At 38.9% G+C, this 22723-nt stretch overlaps 1 protein-coding gene across 2 annotated transcripts in view; it reads left to right on the top strand.

Moving 5' to 3' along the window:
• CEP85L (centrosomal protein 85 like) overlaps positions 1-22723 on the top strand; it is a 179471-nt gene that overhangs the window by 64405 nt on the left and 92343 nt on the right. For both annotated transcript variants that reach the window (XM_025382846.1, XM_025382847.1), the window contains exon 3: positions 17896-18683. In XM_025382846.1, coding sequence (XP_025238631.1) covers positions 17896-18683 — 788 coding nt within the window. The remainder of the gene's footprint in view (positions 1-17895; positions 18684-22723) is intronic.

Genomic DNA, 22723 nt, shown 5'->3' with positions numbered 1-22723 from the left:
ACTCTGCCGGCTTTTCAGCCCCAGTGAGGGTCTGACTTAGCAGCAATATAACATCCCTCCATGTGAGATCAAACACCTGAGTTAAATTTTGGAAAATTTCTGTATACCTATTGGGGTCATCAGAAAATTGGGCCAAGTGTCTGTTTGTTTGCTTAAGGTCCTGTAATGAGAAGGGAACTTGAACCCTCATGGCACCATTCCTGTCAGGCATTTCCTACAGAGGTAAGAGTGAAGTGGGGAGAGTGGGATATACTGGAGATAGTGGAGCTGGAGGAGCTGATAGTATGATTGGAGGCGGACTGGAAGGATTGGGACATTCAATAGCTGTCTCAGATTGCTCCTCTAGAACCTGCTTTAGCTCTGGGGAACTATTCCCTGTGGCTGCTAAAAGAACTGGGTTGGTTGTATAGAGCTTGTAAAGGTCTGGGCTGTTTCACAGGGCAAAGAAAGTCTATACATAGGGGATCTCAGTCCATTTGCCCTTCTGTTTGGAGAAAAGATCTAACTGTTGGATAATATTAAAATCAAGGCTCCCCCCGGCAGGCCAAGTTTGTCTGTCCTCAAGATAGTAAGAAGGCCATTCCCTTGTGCAATAGAATATGAGTCACTTTTTCCTCAAAGGCTCAGGGTTGAAGGAGTCCCAGTGGTTTAAAATACATTCCAGAGGAGTGCATGCTGAAGACGATCTGTTGCCCATCTAGACGGAGAAGTGAGAATAAAAGTGTCCTTTTAGTTTCCTTTTGGTGTATGACTCAGGGTGGAGAAGAAAACAGTAGGGGGCATTCCCCTATTTTCCCTCCCTGGTTCCTGGGTCCCGGCACCCAGTTAAATGTGCCGCCCATGGCTGTAGGTGTGACCCTCCAAGCCGTGGCACCAGAGAAACTAGACTTTTGAGGCCTAGTCACACTCACCGAACTAGTCCTAGTCCTCTGCTTATTATTTCACTTTGACCTCCTAGACTTGTGTGACCTGTGTGCCTCCCTAAAAAAAAAAAAAAAAAAAAAAAAAATCTCAGGGAAAACTATGTAACTGGGCAAGGCCCCAAGGATTATGCCAGATTCAACTCTGTATCCTGCTATTATGGCCTGTGCTAAAGCATTTACCCTTAGAAAAATGGTTCTAGTTAACTTCTGGAGTTAAAATCCCCTTACTAATTAAGTACTGTCTCAGTTGGAGACAGAAAAGGTGAGTTAAAGGAATGTAGGAACCAAATGGCTGTTTTCCTGCTGATGGAACAATATTGAGACTAAAATTTGGCTATGGGAGACATTTAATTCCTAACTGTTGAAAGCAGAATTTTCCCATTCCTGTAAGAGGCTTAGAGCCTGATTTCTAGCAGTGCAAAAGGAAGCTGCGGTGTTAGCATTGAAAAAAAAAAAAAGTGCCTCATGTAGAGGATTTCTGATTCCACTAGGTGGCACTGTTGGCTCAGAAATACTATGTGCTCCTCAGACAAGTGGTAGAGAGACCTGGAAATGCATTGTGGTCTCCAGACGAAGGGGCTGAGAGAGAAATGCTCACTGTCTGGGAGGAACCCTCTGTTGTAGAAGATTGCAATTGCGTTCCTGAGTTAAACTCCCGGTTACTAAATTCCCATACAGTCGACACAACGCAGAGAGAGTAAGAGACTGTGGATAGAAAAGGAAGGAAAGTTTCGTGACTGAATAGCTGAGGATTCTCTGCCAGCACCTGAAATGGGCTGTTGGACGCTGGGTCTAGCCCAGAGGCCTTTGAATCACACCAGCGTGTGCCCTGCCCAGATATGCTCAGTTGCCTCAGAACTTTTTCCAGCCTTGCGCAATGGCGAGGTCTCCCCATGAAAGGAAACTGATTAGAATTCCCAATGACCTGTGGGTATTGGGGGGTTCTCCATGTTCTTACCAGCAAGCCTCACATCTGAGTCTTTAGAACAGCAGCCAACGATAAATGTATCTAACCAGCAGATGGATGCCTTTTGATTTTAAAATAGAGGCCAAGAGCACCTTGGAATGATAGAACAGATTTTAAGCTCACTTGTATAATCACCACTCCAACAAATGTTGTACCTCGGATTCCCGGCCAGTGCACCGAAATGATACGGCTCTGATGACTGGAGGGCAACACCAGGTCCTTTTCTGACGCTGGTTTAAATAAAACGACATGGATATATATGGAGTGGTTTTAAGGAGCAGAGAGAGTTTAATAAATTGGCGAGAAAGAAGGAAGAGGCTCCCCCATACAGAGACAGAGGGAGGGGGGCTCCAAGCTGAGAGAGGGAACCTTGAGTGCAGCAGAAAACAGCCAGTTTAGGAGGCTGGAGGAGCTGGTGTCTGATTTCCATAGGGCTCAGGAGATTGGGTTGACCAGGTATGTCATTCATGTAACCCACAAAAATCTGGCCCTCCCACCCTAACCTTTTAATATGCAAATGCAGGGCACCATGATGTTCTACAAACGTGGGGAGATGTGGGGGTGGCCACGATGCTAGGCACTTGTAGTGACAAGAAGAAAGTGGATATCGCCATATTGAGTGGACCTATTTTCTAATGGCTGGCATTTGCATATCAAAGCTTGCTAGTCCGCCCTTCAAATCATTTTTCTGTGATGCAAGAAACGTATCTGGAGCTGCCTTAAGAGAAAAAAATCTCTATCTGCCTAAAATAATTTCTTAATAACTCCTATAACATAGGGAGATTATTGACTCCATAGCTGTCCAAACAGTGCAGGTAGATTAAGGACAAGATTATCATTTATTATCTGTCCTATCATAAAGTAATAGTTTTTTTTTCTAAGAAACTTTATGTTTTCAAAACTTACATCCCATGACAGTTTGATTTGTAAAAATTTTTGTAGGAGAGAAGTAACACTTACGGCTCTCTACAGGTCAACTGCCTGATGAGACTTAATCTTAAATTGAAACTAGTGTGAGATGTCCAGAAAATAGTAGAGTTGAATGACATTTTAAAAGGCAGGCAAGAAAAAAATTCTATTTTTTTTTTTTTTTTGGTAAATATAAAAAGGAGCTGTTTTGGTTTTTTTTTTCCCCTGACCAGCTTCCTGCCCACCCCTGCCCCTTGACTGAATTGGAAAATATTTTACTTTGCATTGTTGACCTCTTTGAGCCATACATAAAATTGTCCTTTAAATTGGTAGTAATCTGGCTAGAGATCAGAATGCCTGACTTTTTGTTTTTTTAAAAAACAGCTTTTCAGCCAGGCATGGTGGCTCACGCCTGTAATCCCAGCACCATGGGAAGCCAAGGGGGGGCAGATTGCTTGAACCTAGGAGTTCAAGACCAGCCTGGATATCATGGTGAAACCATGTCTCCACAATAAATACAAATACTAGACAGGTGTTGTGGCACATGCCTGTAGTCCCAGCTACTTGGGGGGCTGAGATGGGAGTATTTCTTGAGCTCAGGAGGTTGAGGCTACAGTGAGCCAAGATTGCACCATTGCACACCAGCCTGGGTGACAGAGGGAGACTTTGTCTCAAAAAAACTGAAACAAAAAACCAGTGTTAGAAAGAAGTGCTTGGTGCCGCAAAGAAGAAGTAGCACTCAGGCAAGAAGTTTTCTCAGCAAGGCAATTTACTTCTACAGAAGGGTGCTGCCTGCATCAGTCATGCTGATGAGCACACCTAACAAAGGAGAGAAGGGTTTTTATTCCTAACACAGTTCCTGTTTCTGTGTCCTTTCCCCATTGGCTGGGGTTGGACCAAACAATCTAAATTAACCCCACTGGCTAAGACTTAAACCTTTCTAAGTATGGTGAACACACAGTTTGCTAAGAGAGGAGGGGAGGGAGAGACTGTCTGTTGCTAAGGTGGGAAGAGTTGCCTACAAAACAAGTTCAAGGCATGTTTCGATATGTATGGGTTCAACAGAGTTGTTCACAGAGTGACAGGTTTGCTAGTTACAGATTAAGCTGAGGAACAAGCGCTCATTACAGATCAAGCAGAAAGGGCTGTGTACAGAGCAAGAGACCAAGGGAACTTTGAAGAGGAACTTACTGTCCTTAACAGTTTCCCCCTCTTGATTTTATAGTTCTTCCCCTTCAAATTTGTTTAACATATTTTAGATTTGTTGTTCTTCTTATTCGTTTAGGAGTAGGAACTTATTTGAGTAGGGTAGAGGAGAATCGAGAGGGGTTTTGGTGAGGGCTTTTTCTATAAGCCTTTGCACTAATCTACGAATGCAAGCTATGATGCAGCAACCTACAAGAATGAGTACACCTGTAACAATTGCAAGGGGAGTAAAGGTTATGAATCCCTTCCATTTTCTAAACCATTTTTTCCATGAGACTAGAGAATAATTCTAGAATTCTATTCTAGAATTTTTGGCTAATTCATTTGCTAGGGTGGTAAGGCTCTGTAAGGCTTTTGTAATTGTTCCATCGGGTGCTGTGTTGTTAGTGATAAAAGCATTGGGCCCCAATTATGACACAGACCCCACCTTTTTCAACTAATATTATGTTCAGGGCTATTCTGTTTTCCCAGGCCATCTGGCTGGTGAAGCCTAATTGTTCAGCTGTTCCTTTAATGGCATCCCTAGTATAACTGACAAACTGCTGTTGATTATGGTAAATGTAATTTATCCAGTTTACATTTTTCTTTATAGTTACCCACAAGAACAATATAGATTCACATCCTTCAGCTATTTGATTTTGGGCTTTAAATTCATTTGGCACCCCTTGTGGAACTCCAATGGCATTTATATAAATGTGAGGGTCAAAGGACCTGTGGGGGGTACTTCTTTTTTCACGATTGTCCTTTTTGCTTGGTTGATGAAATGCCAGAGTGAAAGGGATTGCCGATTGGATTAGAGCACAAGTGCTGCTCCAGTTACTTGGCGGAGTACCCAGTAGTGGTCCACTGTGGTACCACCATACATCCGCTTGGGGATGAACAAGGGCAGACTGATTGGTTAGCTCTTGAAAAGGCTTAGATTCACTGCATCCCATTAGACTCCCAAGGAATGCCAAGTTTTCCCCTTGCTGTGAGACATGAGGTGAAATTGATATTTGTGGTAGGGGGTTGGATAGCCCTCAGGGGCCGACCAGCAGGGCTTTTCACTTCTGGGAATAGCAGCAAGAGGGTTTGACATGCCTTATTGTCCCAGGCCGTGGGATTTTGGAAGAGGGCTACCATACAGTTCATGCCCGGTTGGTCAGAGGATCATCCGAGTGGAAAGGGGACAATTTGGGTTTCTGGCCTACCTGTCGCACAAGCGTAACAATTGCTTTTGTTTAGTGTTCAGATGGAATATTTAACCCATTCCAGCCGGGCATTTGCATCTTGGTACCGTGTTTCAATGGCTACAGTTGGCTTTAAATCTTTAATTTTTACAATGGGTAAGTACTGGGTTACAATGATTAGATTGGCAATCAGAGGGGACGGCCCCTTTGGTGAAGTGTAGTTATGGTTTTAGGGCAGTGCAACCCTGTGAGGAGGTCCAACTCTGATGTTTAGTAGTCCATAGGACATCTGCCCACTGAGAACATAACCCCCAATTGCCTAACTCTTCCTCTGAGAATTCCCACCATACACAAGACATGGGAGTATTAACTCTTTCCACAGAGGGGCAGAAGTACTTTTCTGCACAAGCTAACTGTCTTTGACTTTGGAGATCTCCACAAGGTAAGACTAGACAAGCATAGTTACATTAACAGTAAGATATCCTTGAGTAGCTAAGGGGAGGAGAAAAAGACAAACCCATTTGAATGTTAGTTTTGAGGCTGTTGGTCCTGGAGTGATGGTCCATGACTTTGCCAGAGGTGGGGCCTTCTTCACTCAAGTGTGGTGGGTTCACCCTTTTTCGGCTTTCCGGACTGCTATTTCAGTTGTTAGGAGCACCAGGTAAGGTACTTCCCAGGTGGATTTGAGCTTTCCCTCTTTCCAACCTTTGACAAGGACGTAATCTTGCTAGGAGGCCTTGAGTCCTGAAGGAGGAAAGAGACAGACAGACCAAGGTCTTTTTGAGGGGGACAGTTCGGATTCTTGTTAAGGCAATAGGCAGGCAACTTGTCCATGGTAATCAGGTTTCCAGAATTTATTTGGTTAGGTGATTTTTTTAGAGTTTGATTCATTTTTTTCCCTACTTTCCCTGATGAGGACAGGTTCCAGGGAGTATGATATTCCTATTTTATTTCTAGTGCCTGGGTATATGTTCTAATAGGGCTTTGACTGCACTACTGGCTGTTGTCCTTGGGAAGGGGAGAGCTTCTACCCAGTGGGTAAGGTGGTCTACTATTACTAGTAAATACTTGAGGTGGCCTATTGGGGGCATTTCAGTATAGTCAATTTAGACTCTTTGGCATGGCTTTAACCCTGGATTTCTTCTCCCAGGAGGTTGTCTTTTTAGGGTTCATTGATTAGTTTTTCTGCACACTGTGCAACTGTCCACTACTTACCTAGCGAAGGTGTGTATTCCTGTGCACCCATAGACTCTAAGGACTGCATCACATACAGCTTGAGGACCCCAATGAGTTCCTTGATGAAGCTAGACAATATTTCTCTCAAGAGGTTTAGACAACATTTCCCTTCCATCTGGTAATACCCACTTTCCTTCTGGGTTTTCTTCAGCTCCTAATTTTTTTTGCCTTTGCTTGAAGGGGAGGGAAGTTAGAAGTGTTTGGCAGGGGAAGGTGATTTAAAGGGTAAATAGTTTCTGGCTTGTCTCCTGTAGTTTTTAGGGGATATAGGATGACAGGCACCTGCCGCCAACACAGGGCATAATTTATTTCCTCCTGGGAAACAGGACTATTGTCATTGACATATTCTATTAAAAGTTGAGAAGTCCAGTCCTCACTGGACTCAAACCTTGGCCAGAAAACTGAAGGCTTGAGAATAGGTTCTTTGGTTTAAATAAAGCAAAAATATTTTATTATTTGTTGCTTTTTATGTTTGGTGCTTTCATTATCTCGCCAATATTTTAACATGAGACCTAGAGAACTATCAGAAGGAATTATATTGTCTGTCTTTTCCTTTTTATTCCCTGCCTTGTCTGGGGTATTTCCCATCCTGGAAGTTTTAGGTGCTTCTTGAGTCTTCCTGAGTCAGTGGAGCTCAACCTCTCCTAATAGAAATTTCTTGCACCCTTTCTCTAGGGGCTCAACCCGAGTTTCCTGAGTGTATGTGGGGCTCAGCCTCTCTTTACTAGAGATTTCTTGCACCTTTTCCCTGGAGGCTCACCCCCCCGCCCCACCAGTTGGAGGTTTCTTGCACGCCTTTGCTTTCGCTTCGTCCTCTGGCCACTTCCCTCGTAGGAATTTAGGTCAGTATAAACCCTCGATAGAAAAGCTACCCTAAGCCATATCAGGTGACCACAGAACCATGGATCCGGACTCCACACTCACTTCGCACTTAATTGTGTGTCTCATTCACACACTTTCAACCTCCAGGATGTCCTCAACACCAAGGAAGTACTTTGCTGCCCACCCCCTGGCTTTTCTTACCTTGGTCTGTGCACAGAGTTATCTCGTCACCATGGTATCTGTACTATAGGCTTTTTCTTCTTGTGTTGCTGAGAGTCTGGGTTTATTCTTCACACCAGGTGGGTTCCTATTCCCTACCCCTGAGGCCACTGCAGTGAGGCAGCAGGACGCTTCTCATGAGAGGTGACTGGAGACCCTTCCCCGTAGGAGAATGGTATCCCAGACGAGTTCTTCTTCTTCAGCTCGGTGCTGCAAAGAACCGTCTCTCAGGCAAAACAATTTCTTAGCAAGGCAATTTACTTCTGCAGAAGGGTGGTGCCTGCCTCAGTAATGATCACAAGACCACAGGGAACAAAGGAGAGAAGGGTTTTTATCCCTAAGGCAGTTCCTGTTTCTGTGTCCTTTCCCCATTGGCTGGGGTTGGACCAAACAATCTAACCTGATTGGCTAAGACTTAAACTTTCTAACTATGGTGAGCGTTCAATTTGCTAAGAGAGGAAGGGAGGGAGAGACTGTTGCTGAGGTGGGAAGAATTGCCTACAGAACAAGTTCAAGGAATGTTTGGACATGTCTGGGCCAACAAAGAGTTGTTTACAAAGTAAGAGGTTTGTTAGTTACAGATTAAGCTGAGGAACATGAGCTTATTACAGATGGAGCAGAAAGGGCTCCGTACAAAGCAAGAGACCAAGGGAGCTTTGAAGAAGAACTTATTGTCCTTAACACCAGCTTTTCATCTTGCTTTATAAAAGCATATAAGAATAAATTTCTTGGTTTGTTATTAATGGTTGCTAAGAGACAGCGTACAAAAAGGACTTGTATATTCCTATAATTATTTTAAATAAGTGATTTTTTTCTGTCTGAAGATTTGAAATAGCTTCTGAAGATATAAATATGAAAATATAAAATAGTGAAGAAAACAAGGTTATTTGTAATTGTGGTTAGATCATAAAGTGAGAACTAAGATTTACACAGAATTGCATACTATTGCTGTTATGTACAGTTGCTGAAAGAATAGGTCAATCATTTGCCTATATGGAAACAAACAAAAGTGTCTCATTATCGAGATATAACAAATAAAAGCACAGGAAAGCATGCTTTTCATGATACAGATACCTGAGGTATAGTTCTCCTAATGTTCTTGACAATTATTTTTGTGTGATTATTTCTTATAATTAGACTCTATGCAGATACCATAATACCAAAATAGGATTTAATTATTTTAGGTGTGCCTCTTGTATACATTTAGCTGGATTACAAATATTTGGGCAATGCTTGTCTTTTGAATGGCCTTTCACTTACTGTGATGATTGTTATATTTTCATGCATTTTTTTCATGTATTTATCACCATATTGTATGTTTTCTATTCTGCCTTTCTCAAGTTTTTTCTATCTTGCCTTCTTTTGGTTGACTCTTCTTTATGCCATTTCTTTCGTCTATTAGAAGTTATACACTATCTTTTAAAAAGTTAGCTTTATTGTGATACAATTAACATACTGTATAGTTCGCCCATTTAAAGTATACAATGTTATATTTTTCAATGTGTTTTCAGAATTATGCCACCATTACCACGATTTGAGTTTAGAACATTTTCATCCTGCCCCTAAAAGAAACCCGTTAGCTGCTACTCCCTGTCCCCTACTCCCAGACCTAAGCAACCACTAATCTTTCTGTCTCTATCGATTTCTTTATTGTAGTCATTTCACATAAATGGAATAATCTATTATGTGGTCCTTTGTTACCAACTTCTTTCACACAGCATAACGTTTTCGGTTTTTTTTTTTTTTTTTCTTTTGAGATGGAGTTTCACTTTTGTTGCCCAGGCTAGAGTGCAGTGGCGCTATCTGGGCTCTCTACAACCTCTGCCACTGGGTTCAAGCGGTTCTCCGAGGTTTCTCCATGTTAGTCAGGCTGGTCTCGAACTCCCAACCTCATGTGATCTGCCTGCCTTGGCCTCCCAAAGTGCTGGGATTACAGGTGTGAACCGTAGCATGTATCAGGACTTCATTTTATTGCAAAATAATATACCATTGTATGGGTAATCCCACATTTTACTTATCTGCTCATTGGTTGATGGAAATTTGGATTATTTCTACCTTTTTGTTCTTAAAAATAGTGCCTCTATGAATATTCTTGTATATGTTTTTGTGTGAACATATGTTTACATTTCTCTTGGGTATACACCTAGGAGTGGAATTGCTGGGTCATATGGTAACTCTGTGTTTAACTTTCTGAGGAACTACCAGATTGTTTCCTAAGGGGCTGCACCATTTTACATTCCTACCAGGAGCGTATGAGGATTCCAGTTTCTCCACATCCTTGCCAACATTTATCTGTCATTTTGAGTCTAGTCGTCCTAATGGATATGAGGGGTTATCTCATTGTGTGTGTGTGTGTGTGTGTGTGTGTTTTAATAAGGCACTTTACTATCATTGTGGCTTTGATTTGCATTTCTCTGATGACAAATGATGTTGAGCCTCTTTTCATGTGCTTTGTAAATAAGGCCATTTGTATATCTTCTGTGGATAAATGTCTACTCATAATTTATGCCCATTTTAAAATTGGGTCGTTTGTGTTTCTATTACAGAGTTTAAGGGTTCTTTATGTAATATTATATAAAAGTCCCTATCAGATACAGGATTTGCTACAATTTTCTCCCAGTTATATGAGTTGTCTTTTAACTTTCTTGATGATATTATTTGCAACAAAAAATTTTTAAATTTTGATGAAGTTCAACTTTATTTTCTTTTGTTTCTTGGGCTTTTGGTGTTGTACCTAAGAAACTATTGCCTAACTCAAGGTCATGAAGATTTCTTCTATGTATTTTATTTAGTTTCTTCTAAGAGTTTTGTAGTTTTAGCTGTTACATTTAGGCCTATTGATTCATTTGAATTAATATTCATGGGTACTATGAAATAGGGGTCTAACTTTATTCTTTTGCCTGTGACTATCCAGTCACACCATCTCTATGTATCTTCTGGTTTCTAATGTAGAGATTTATAATATATACCCATAACTTGACTATCTATAATGGTAATCAGAATCTTTATTATCTTCTGGTAAATATGAGGACTATAAAATGTTGGAATGCCAGCCAGCCCTTTTGTGAGTTATATGTCATGGTTGCTAAGTATATATATTTTTTATTTTACCCACATGTTGGATACTGATTTTATTGTTACTGTTTTTTTAGATTTTTAATCACAAGTTTACCATTTCTTCTCTCTTTGCTCTTCCTTTTTTCAACTCAGAATTCATTATTCTTTATTCTGAAATAAACTCAAGGAACTTTAGCAGTTCTTTCAGTGAGTCTGCAAATTCTGTTTTTGCTTAGCTGAAAATATATTTTTCTATCGGGAAAGACAGTTTAGTTTCCCTGCAAAAACAATTTTTGGATGTCAGTTGTTTACTCAACTCTTTGAAGATATTAGTCCATTGTGTTCTGGATTCCATTATTGCTGTTGAGAAGTTGACTATCGTTGGTAGTTGTTTTGTGAATAGTTTGCCCTTTCTGCATGGTTCACCACTTCTCATTGTCTGATGTTTTGCAGTTTCTTCATAAGCTTTAGTCCTGCTCTGCAGCTGTGAAATTGCAAGCCCTTAGCGGAAGATCTAATTCGTATTATTATTATTTTTTTGAGACGGAGTATCGCTCTTGTTACCCAGGCTGGAGTGCAATGGTGCAATCTCGGCTCACTGCAACCTCTGCCTCCTGGGTTCAAGTGATTCTCCTGCCTCAGCCTCCCTAGTAGCTGGGATTACAGGCGCACACCACAACGCCTGGCTAATTTTTTTAAATTTTTAATAGAAATGTGTTTTACCATGTTAGCCAGTCTGGTCTCTAACTCCTGACCTCAGGTGATCCGCCCGCCTTGGCCTCCCAAAGTGCTGGGATTACAGGCATGAGCCACCATGCCCGGCCTCATATTTTTATCGAGATTAATATATTTGTATTGTCTTTTCTACATAGCATAATGCCTGGTACATAATACATTCCTAGGAGACTCTTCAGATGACTAATTACTTTATATAGCCCCGTTCCTAGCAGTGTGTGGTTTAGAATATTAAAATATATTTACCTAAAAATATGGAGAATACTTTGAAATGTTTATTTATTTATTTGAGACAGAGTCTTGCTCTGTCTCCAGACTGGAGTGCGATGGCACGATCTCGGCTCACTGCACCCTCCACCTCCCGGGTTCAAGTAAATCTCCTGTCTCAGCCTCCCAAGTAGCTGGGACTACAGGCGCCCACCACGACACCCCACTAATTTATTTATTTATTTATTTTAAAGTGGAGACAGGGTTTCACGATGTTGGTCAGGATGGTCTTGATCTCTTGACCTCGTGACCTGGCAACTTTGGCCTCCCAAAGTGCTGGGAATACGGTAATTTTTTTTTTTAAAGAATGGGTTACATGTAACATAAAATGTTTTTGTTTTCTTTTTTTTTTCTACGTAACATGGTATGATTATGGCATTAGCAGGAAGAGAAAAAACTCATTGTGTTGTATAAAAATTATTGCCTGGACCGGGAGTGGTGGCTCACGCCTATAATCCTAGCACTTTGGGAGGCCAAGGCGGGCAGATCACATGAGGTTGGGAGTTCAAGACCAGCCTGACCAACATGGAGAAACCCCGTCTCTACTAAAAATACAAAGTTACCAGGTGTGATGGTGCATGCCTGTAATCCTAGCTACTCAGGAGGCTGAGGCAGGAGAGTCGCTTGAACTTGGGAGGCAGAGGTGGTGGTGAGCTGAGATCGTGCCTTTGCACTCCCGCCTGGGCAACAAGAGTGAAACTCTGTCTCAAACAAAACAAAATTGCCTTTGTGGTTAAATAAAAAAGTTTTTTAAAAATAAAATATTTGTTATAATATTTTATGTTGACTGATGAGTATATGAAATGTTATTTTAAATCAATGTTTTGATACAGGGTTGTATAGTTTACTGATTATTTTTTAAACTGTGAAGACTCATGATTTATTGCTATAATATAGATCTGGAGGGTGGGAGGGAGTGGTCTTTTTTTGCATTTAATTCATTATTACTACCAGAAGGATAGAGCAGAGAGAGAGAGAGAGAGAGTGAGAGAGACACCATCTCTGTATATAAGAGAAGATAGTCAGTGTTTTCATTTAATACCAGATGAGAATAACATGACAGTGAAACAGAAGATTGGGTTTTTGTCTGGAATTGAGAAATATTTTGTCTTAAATATAACTCACTTGCATTATCAGGTTATAGCAATGTCCCTTTCTTATATTCTGGCCTTTAAAACTTAAATCTGTCTGAAACCATTAGCTCATCTGTGCCTACTGTCAATGCTGTAAACCACATTCTTGAGTTTTTAAAAGGACTACCTTCTGTTGGTTTCAGATATCACTGTTGTAACTTAGATGTGGGCTAGATACTGTAGTAATAACTTGCATTTGGGATTTGTGGCTACAATTAGGTAGCCTAATTAAGCACATTAGGAATTGCATTGTATCTACCTCTAATTAACTGTGTTTCCTTAGGGCAAAATAACATTTTTAAGTGTCGAAATAGTTAAAGTTAACATTTTCTGGACTTATTTCTGTCTAAGATATAATGATGACCCCTTTCCCACCTAGATACTCATACTGGGGGAAAATATTTAATTCTTTGTTCATATATTCTTAAATATTTAATTTTAAAATTTTAATTCTTATGTTTAATTCTCTTATAAATACTAAATATTTAATTCTTTCAAGTATTCTTTTTTCATTTATGTGTTATGTGTGCATGTGTGTTTATGTGCATATTTATGTCAGTAGACAAAACTTCGATCCTTAGTTTTGACAGTAATGAATTCTGAATGTCACAGTTAATCAGATTTTACACTAGAACTTAGATACTGGTTATGGTTGAACTTGGGATATTTAAGCTTAAAGACTTCAGAACTGGAATCAGACCCATATGGAATGATGTTATAGTAAATGAAGCAGCAGAATCACTTATTGAGAAGTGGTATTTCCTAGGCCCTTCTCTACTTTTACTGGATCATAATCTCTTGGAGTAGGGCATCAGCTCTCAGGCAACTTTTTTAATGCTAAGATTTGAGAATTTGTAATAAGGGAATTTTAGGAATAAATTCTATATTCAGTATAATAGTCTATGGACAGCATATATCAACTGCTTTCAGATTTAGGGAATAAACACTAGTCTGATGTGAAATTGATTTTTCATTCATTGCTGATTTTTCTTTGCATTTGGAAAGTACTGAGTTAGTAAAGTCAGATTGGAAAGTAGCACATTATTGGATAGAAGAAGCAGCCAAACTGGGTCTTATAGTATTCCGCTGTGACATGGAAAGTGAGAAAATTACCTATTTATATTATTCATACATTAGAAGTATTTTAAACTCTTCGAGGTCACAGAACAACAGAATACCTGTGCAGAAGTTTGACCACATGGTCAAGTTATATTCCTTGGAAAACAATTAAAATAAGACATTCTATAAAGTAAAATGTGAAAGTATTTTTCTCCTTTTGCCCCCTTTCCACTATGTAGCGGTTACCTTTGTTTATTAAATGTATTCTTTCGGATCTTTTCTCTGCACATTTCTACATATCTACATATGTGTGTTCACGTATGAGTATTCATATTTTAAACAGTGATATGTGCAAATTGCTTCTCTTTTTCCAAAGACTATAACAGTTTACGTTCTCATCACTGTAGTATATTTGCAGCCTTTAATAGTTTTCTGAGTATGATAGAGAATGTACCTTTACTATTAGTGAGTTTGAGGATTTTTTAAAAAACATATATTCTCTTTTTTTTTTTTTTTTTTTTTTCTTTTTTTTTTTTTGTTGAGACAGAGTCTCGCTTTGTCGCCCAGACTGGAGTGCAGTGGCCGGATCTTAGCTCACTGCAAGCTCCGCCTCCTGGGTTCACGCCATTCTCCTGCCTCAGCCTCCCGAGTAGCTGGGACTACAGACGCCCGCCACCTCGCCCGGCTAGGTTTTTGTATTTTTTAGTAGAGACGGGGTTTCACCGTGTTAGCCAGGATGGTCTCGATCTCCTGACCTTGTGATCCGCCCGTCTCGGCCTCCCAAAGTGCTGGGATTACAGGCTTGAGCCACCGCGCCCGGCCCTAAAAAACATATATTCTCTAGTTGTGTTTGTTGTTTGTTGATTTGCTTATTGATTTTTTTTTTTTTTTTGGCCTATTTTAAAATTGAGTTGCTAGGGTATTTTTTTGTTGTTGTTGTTAATTTGTTGGAGCTCTTTATATGTATGGGTATTTATCCTTGGTTTGTTACATTGAAATTCACATTTACTTGTAGCTTTTTAATGACATAATAATAACATTTTGCTTTCTCCTAGGAATTCTTCTATATATTTATGTGTTTTGGTTTAATTCTCACTGTTGTCATCTCCATTCTATGGAGGAGGTAACTGTTAAATAACATGTTTGAGCACGCATAACTACTGAGTGATAGAGCCAGAATTTGAATCTAAAAAGGCTCTATATTTTTCTTTTCTTTTTTTTTTTTTTTTTTTTTGAGACAGAGTCTAGCTTTGTCACCCAGGCTGCAGTGCAGTGGCATGATCTCTACTTACTGCAATCTCCGCCTCCAGGAACCTTGAACCTCCAGGTTCAAGCCATTCTCTTGCCACAACCTCCTATGTAGCTGGGATTACAGGCGCCCGCCACCACACCTGGCTAAGTTTTGTATTTTTAGTAGAGATGGAGTTTCATTATTGTTGGTGAAGGTGTTCTTGAACTCCTGACCTTTAAGTAATCCACCTGCCTTGGCCTTCCAAATTGCTGGAATTACAGGCGTGAGCCACTGCACCCAGCCCTATGTTTTACTCTATGAAATCAAAACTGTTTTACTTAACCTTTGCTCTATATTTTTATCTGCAACTTGATACAAGACTAATTTTTTATTTTTTTAAGATATCTTTTAGAGGCTCTGATTATTTTAGTATAAGAACTCCCTTACTAATATTAATAAAAATATATGTAAGATATATATAATGCTATAATATGTGAATACAAATGTTCATAAACTTTTGGGGATGTCCTATTTCTATTTAGAACCAACCCTCAGTAGCATATTCCCCTTTATTTTCTTGTTCTCCTGATTACCAGAATAGTCTGTTAATCACTGTGTTTGCCAGTTGTTTTGCTTTAATCCATTGGCGACTCTGCTGTCAGAATAATCAGTCATTTTAAGTACAATTTTGATCATATCATTCACTCCCTTGTTTGGAAACTCAGTGATACCATGTTTCATGCTGAATGAAGGCCAGGCTCTTTACTTACAGAGCATTTGAAGATGTGTATAATTCTGCTTCACCTTTACCTAGCCGTTACCTTGACAACTTTCCTTGGTACTTTAACTCCATACTGTAGATACATGGATTTATTTTTCTTCTTATACAGCCACATTCTTTTGGCTTCATGATTGGATAATTTAGTGTTTTCAATTAGCAGAAGTTGTTTGCAGGCTGGTTGAGCACATAGGAAATTTACTTAAGGATATTTGGTGCTTCCTAAAGGAATTTTTAGGAAGGCTGGAGAACCAGGCTTAAGGATAAGCTTCCAAATAATATGCCTCAAATCATATATGAGAACTGTCAGTCTTCTGCCACCAAGCTGCCTATCTGCTGCCAGTGGGATAGAAATTTTGATTCTGCAGCCACTGTGGGGCCACGTCTATCACTGCTGTTGTGGAAAGGTGATGCCTCTGCTGTTGCCTATACCACCCAAAAATGGTGGCTCCACACTGAGTCCATTTTATCATGTGACTTACTTCCAAAACCGCAATTTTGTGCTGCTGCCTCTGAATGTTTGCATCATAGTTGCAGGGTGTACTGGATTTTGAGGTCTGAAATATATTTTGGGAGGGATGGAGTCAGTAATGTGAGAATTTTCCTGAATGCAGGAAGTTTCTTTAGAAGCTGATAGGCAGTCTTGAATATGATAAATATCCCCTACAATGCTTTTGCTCATATTCCTTCATTTGTAATGTTTTTCCCATTTCTTGTCCAGGTTAACAAAATCTGTGCCAAGACCCACTGGAATTTTATTTTTTGAATTAGTCTACCTGGCTCGTTTTAATCTGAATTTTCTTACAACTTTATCAACATAAATTTTTCCATAAGACAATATAAGAGAATACAAGTAATAAGTATCTTCTGGTATAAGAGTTGATCAGTGTGGGGAGATACAGAATAAATTGCAAAGGTCTCCATCACTCACTTCCTCCCCACACACTAATTTAAGTTGCTACCCCCTTTCTAGATATCCCTTGATTACAGAATTATAGTCTTTGGTTTTAATTTGATATATATGATGATAACATGGCACTTGATGGTGAATTTATTGAGTATTGAAACCCTTACTTATCTTTCAGCCTTTCATTTAGTCTATTGAAACTATTCATTTGTATAGAAGAGTGTGATGTGAGGGCCTCACCTAAAGTAATAAAAATTCAGCTATTTTGGAGGTAAAAATATATAACTTGGGGATTTAGTAAATATAAAGAGAAAGGAATCAAAGTAGACTCTAAGGTTCTAGCTTGGTGTGAATATAAATATATATATACACACATATATATTCATACATATGTATACACACACACATATATATATGCCATTAAATGATACTGGAAGTGAACCCTTTGGGACTATTTTTCATTATTGAAGGAACACCTTTACTCATTTCTCATTTCAATTAGAGTTTGGGGAGGTTCTAAAATGTTCAAATCTGGCATAGATTTTCACAGTTCAGGAAAGACACTGAAAAATACCATTTTTCTGACAAAGTTGTGTCTGCGACTTCATTGCTGGATTATGAATAAGACCTCTCAGTAAGGAGTTGGATTTTTCCTTTTAAAGATACAATACTTTAATTAGGGTAAATATAAACCTGTTCTAAATAACTTTTCACCTGTAAGTACAGTAGATGGTAAAAGGCTGTATATTATGTATCCATATTTAGAAAATCCAATTTGAAAGTATGTTGACTTGTTTCAGGTAAAAGGATAATAGTAATTTACTCATTTTGAGGAAATCTTTTTGAAAAGCTTGTGCTGGGCTGGGCACGGTGACTCATGCCTGTAATCCCATCACTTTGGGAGGCTGAGGCGGGCAGATCACCTTAGGTCAGGAGTTCGAGACCAGCCTGCCCAACATGGCAAAGCCCCATCTCTACTAAAAATACAAAAAATTAGCTGGACATGCTGGTGGGCACCTGGAATCCCAGCTACTTGGGAGGCGGAGGCAGGAGAATCGCTTGAACTCAGGAGGCGGAGGTTGCAGTGAGCTGAGATCTTGCCACTGCACTCCAGCCTAGGCGACGAGCTAAAACTCCGTCTCAAAAAAAAAAAAAAAAAAAGAGAAAAGCTTGTGGTATGAATCCAGGTTCAGATTTTTCTTTTGGCATTTTGCATTTTACCTCATTCTCTTTTGTCTGTTAATTTTAACTAATTTGACCATCTTTTTTCTTTCCAGATCATTCAACTTCAAGTGGCACATTATCTTTTAAACCTAGTCAATCATTGATTACTCTTCCTACTGCCCATGTGATGCCGTCTAATTCCAGCGCTTCAATTTCCAAACTTAGGGAATCCTTGACACCAGATGGCTCAAAATGGAGTACAAGCCTCATGCAAACATTGGGAAACCACAGTAGGGGGGAGCAGGACTCTTCACTAGACATGAAGGACTTCCGGCCACTTCGGAAATGGTCATCTTTATCCAAACTCACTGCCCCGGATAACTGTGGCCAGGGTGGCACTGTATGCAGAGAAGAGTCAAGGAATGGTTTGGAGAAGATAGGGAGGGCTAAGGCTTTAACATCACAACTGAGGACAGTTGGGCCTAGCTGTTTACATGATAGTATGGAGATGCTTAGGTTAGAGGACAAGGAAGTAAATAAAAAACGGTCATCAACTCTGGACTGCAAATATAAATTTGAGAGCTGTAGCAAGGAGGACTTTAGAGCCTCTTCCTCAACTCTTAGGAGACAGACTGTAGACATGACATATAGTGCCTTACCTGAAAGCAAGCCCATTATGACAAGCTCAGAGGCTTTTGAACCTCCAAAATATTTAATGCTTGGTCAACAGGCAGTAGGTGGAGTTCCCATTCAGCCTTCTGTAAGGACTCAGATGTGGCTTACAGAGCAGCTGCGGACAAATCCTTTGGAAGGTAGAAATACAGAGGATTCTTACAGTTTAGCTCCTTGGCAACAGCAGCAAATTGAAGACTTTCGACAAGGAAGTGAAACACCAATGCAGGTAAGGCTCAAAATCTAGTGGTTGCTTCCCTCCAGTGGATGTTATGAGTACAGTAGCACACTTGCAACAAGCATATGACAAGTGTCCACAGATTGTTTTGCTTTTCCTTTTTCCTGCAAGTTAATAGGCAGAAATGTTACAAACCTGAAAAGTGTTGTTGGTAAACAAAACTTACAAAGCATTTGAGACTAATTAACGTGAAAATCTGAAAACCTTGTACCTAGCTTGTTCTTTTCATTTGTTAAATGGGCATAAAAATAAAGCAGAACATACTCAATCTAAAGAAACTTGGAAACAGAAACAAAAACGCTAGCATAGGTATAATAGAAAGAGTGTCAGCTTGGCCATATGAGGCCTTAGATTTTGTTCTCTTAGATTTAGAACCTGGATGATTTTTTCACTTAATTTCTCTGGGCCTCAGTTTCTTCATCTGTATGACGAGAAGGTGGAACTACAGTCATTTGTAAAGTTTTGGTGATTGATGATGTATTTAGGTTTATAAATCAGATGTACTTATTTTTTTGAAAAAATTGTATGTCAAGACTTACTCATTAATCAGTTTATAGAAAGCACTTTATGATGATAGCATATATAAAGAAAAATAGTATACAGCCCCCAGTTGGTCTCGGGAATACCATGTAAATGTGAACATTTCTTAATCTGGGGATGTTTCTATTCTAAGACAATTTTCTGTAGCTTGTTTTAACAAGGAAACTTATTTTCTGATATAAATCCTGTCATCAATTTTTTATCATCAGAATTTTCTGAAACAAATTAATTCTATTAAAAATTGCAAATTTTCCCTAGAGTAAAAAATGTAAAATTACTATTCATTACTACTGCTAATAAAAACAAATAGAATAAATGAACATAGGCTATGAAAGGATAAGGAAATCACTTGTCCAGGAACCTCACAAATATGAGTATGATCTCAAAACCTAGAACCCTAACATGCTGCATTCATAGGAGAACCTTTAAGATATCGCATGTTCCTTTTTTATTCTTATTTTGGACACAGTTCTTATCATTTTGACTATGTATTTAAACCACATAATCAAAACAGAAGAATCATTGTGATTGAATTAGAAATTTGTGATTTATCCATTCAAGTGATTAAAAATAGGAAACCTAATTTTTCAAATACTATCACGTTTTAGTTTTCAAGTGTTTGTCATTATAGGAAAACAGAATCAGGCAGTTGTTTCTCCAGCTGGTGTCTTTACACAGAATTGGAGCTGTCCAGTGGAGCTGAGTATACTATTCCAAGCTAGAGTAGGTGTGATAGAGATAATTGGGCAAATTTCAAGGAGTAAATACTGATTCCTGCTTTTTACTCTGCTTGGACAAACCTCTAGTTTAAACAAGGTGTTTTTCGTAGCCTCAAAGCAATGCAGAGTAGGGTAGGGAGGTTGGGGACACACTGTTGAGAACAATTTGTTTTTAAATCTTCTTTCTAGTACATAGTAGAGAGAGAAGGCTACTAACGAGCAAAATTTGCATATACCCTGGAAAGCCCTACTTCTTGATTAACTTTGTTTGGGATGGTCTCTTTATAGTGCTTTTAAGTTTTGGAGTAGAAAGACGAATTCAGATAAAGAAAACTAGACAAACTAAGTTGTAATCATTAAATAACTGCTTCCCTTCTAATTTCCTCCTTGGAAAACTACAGAAAAAAGTTGTTAAATACCTTCTTGGAGCTTCCAAGTAGTTTTCTCTTTATTTTAAAAGCTTTCATCATAGTTGTTTCTTAAAAACCTCTTTGAAACCTTGACTTCTGGCCAGGCACTGTAGCTCATGCCTGTAATCCCAGCAATTTGGGAGGCCAAGGCAGGATAATTGCCTAAGTCTAGGAGTTTGAGACCAGTCTGGGCAACATGGCCAGACCCCAACTCTAAAAAGCAAAAAAGATAAAAATCATAGAAACACTGATTTTCTTTTAGTCTAAGTTTTACATAAAGAGAAGAACATTAATAAGGACCAGGCCATCTGATAAATTGTGATTTGCAAGCACAACTCCTAAACACTGACCATGAAAGAACAGTATTTTTACAGCTAAGAAGAGGAATTTGGTTGAAAGTCATGATCTAATAAAACCTTAGGTTTATATGTTACAGAATTCTGTAGCTTTCACAGTATTTTATCTCATTTGATCCTCACAGCTCCCCACTCCCCAGGTTAATTTGTAACATTGAAGGTTTGCTCTTCCTAGGACTTAGTCCAGAATAATTATTGAGACAGCCACATGTTCTTATGTGTGTGTTGTTCCTTGGTTTACATGATTTTCTGCTAAACCATCAAGAGTATAGGAGTCTAGTACTCTGAAGCATTTTCCTTTGTGAATGAAGAGAAGCCATTATGCCCTCAGATGGTTTATGACAGAAGGCTCCATGTGTAATGTCCACTGCTAGTCTTTGACTCTTTCCTCTGTAGTACATCACATTTCTGCTACCCACCCCCTGCAACCCCTAAGCCGCCTGATTCTGTAAGGACTATGACAGAGGAGAAAAAGCAGTCTGGTCTTCTTTCTGGGAAGAATCCTTCCCTTTCCATGGCCCCCTTGAGTTCCTTTTCTTAGGGGAAGGTAGGGTGGAAGGGTGGAGGATAAACACTTCTACATGTAATGGCAGTGTCCATTGGATTCCTGTAAGCCCACGATGGATCTCCCAGACAGTAGTGAAATAATAGTAGCCTCTTTATTGACGAAGTTGTTTATCCTTTTTTTCCCTAGGATGTTTCTGAACTTCAGGTGGCAGTGATTAAAAAGATGAAATTTTGTGCCTTTTTAGTCATAAGGATGTTTGAACAGTTATGGTATTGGCACCTATGCATATTTTACTAGAGATTTTCCCTTGTGTAGACAAAAAATTTGGACCAAGCGTAGTAACTCACCCCTGTAATCCCAGCACTTTGGGAGGCTGATGGGGGGCAGATAGCTTGAGGATAGGAGTTTGGGACCAGCCTGGGCTAGTGAGACCCCATCTCTACAAAAAATAAAAAGAATTAGCCATATGTGGTGATGTGCCCCTATAGTGCCAGCTACTTGGGAACCAGGGTTGGAGAATCCCCAAGAGTTCAAGGCTGCAGTGAGCAATGATCATGTGACTGCATTCCAGCATGCATGACAGAGTAACATCCTGTCTCTTGATTTAAAAAAAAAAAATGATAAAATGAGTTAAAGTAAAATTACTTTTTATCTAACACGAAATAATAATGAAAAAGTTTTATCTATAACTTGGGAGTGTTTAATGTATTCTGTTATGTCCTGTGAAAAGAAAGTTTTCTTATTTTCATTCTTTCTTATTTTTGTACTCTGTTCTTTTATTTTTTAACTGTTTGAGATAATTTATATATTCAAAGATGTGGACACCATGACACTCCCTATATTAGGATATGACACATTCATTAGGTAGTTAAAAAGGACTTTTATATACATGTTTTAATGAATAAAATTAGTAATGTGTTTGAATTTTTTATCTGTCAAGTTTTCTATGTAATATTGGCATAAAATTCTGGACATTTTAAAGTGTGTTGTTACTTAGCAGAAGAACAGATCTTTTCTGAAAATTTGTTATAGCCCTACTTTGCAAGAAGACTCAAAAATAATCAAAAGATAAATAATGTCTGTGTAGTAGCAATTCATTATCTTATATAGGTCTGCCCTCTTGTGTGTCTGTACTTGTGCATCTTGATTTTGTTTTATTTGGGGAAAGTCACCAAAAAAACCCCTGTAAAATCAAAACTAAAATTAGAATTTTTTATTGGTAGTATCAGTTCTCAGTGTATTGTAGAGCAGCTTCACTGAGTTTTCAAGAACCTTCATTTTAATATAGTGATTCTGATTTGCATTAAACAAATACATATTCTTATCCAATTAAAATATAAAAGGTAACATTAAGCATTTTAAAATTATTTTTAGTACCCTGTAAATTAATATAAGAACTTTTTCTATAGTAGAACATATTTGAGCGTTTAGTATATTAAATTTTAGAAATAAATTGTTTTCTTATATCTTATTCTTTACACTTTGTGATGAAGAATAA

The sequence above is a fragment of the Theropithecus gelada genome, chromosome 4 (assembly GCF_003255815.1).
Source record: "Theropithecus gelada isolate Dixy chromosome 4, Tgel_1.0, whole genome shotgun sequence".
Taxonomy (NCBI): domain Eukaryota; kingdom Metazoa; phylum Chordata; class Mammalia; order Primates; family Cercopithecidae; genus Theropithecus; species Theropithecus gelada.
The sequence above is the reverse complement of the archived record's forward strand: the minus strand, read 5'-3'. Positions and strand labels throughout refer to the sequence as shown.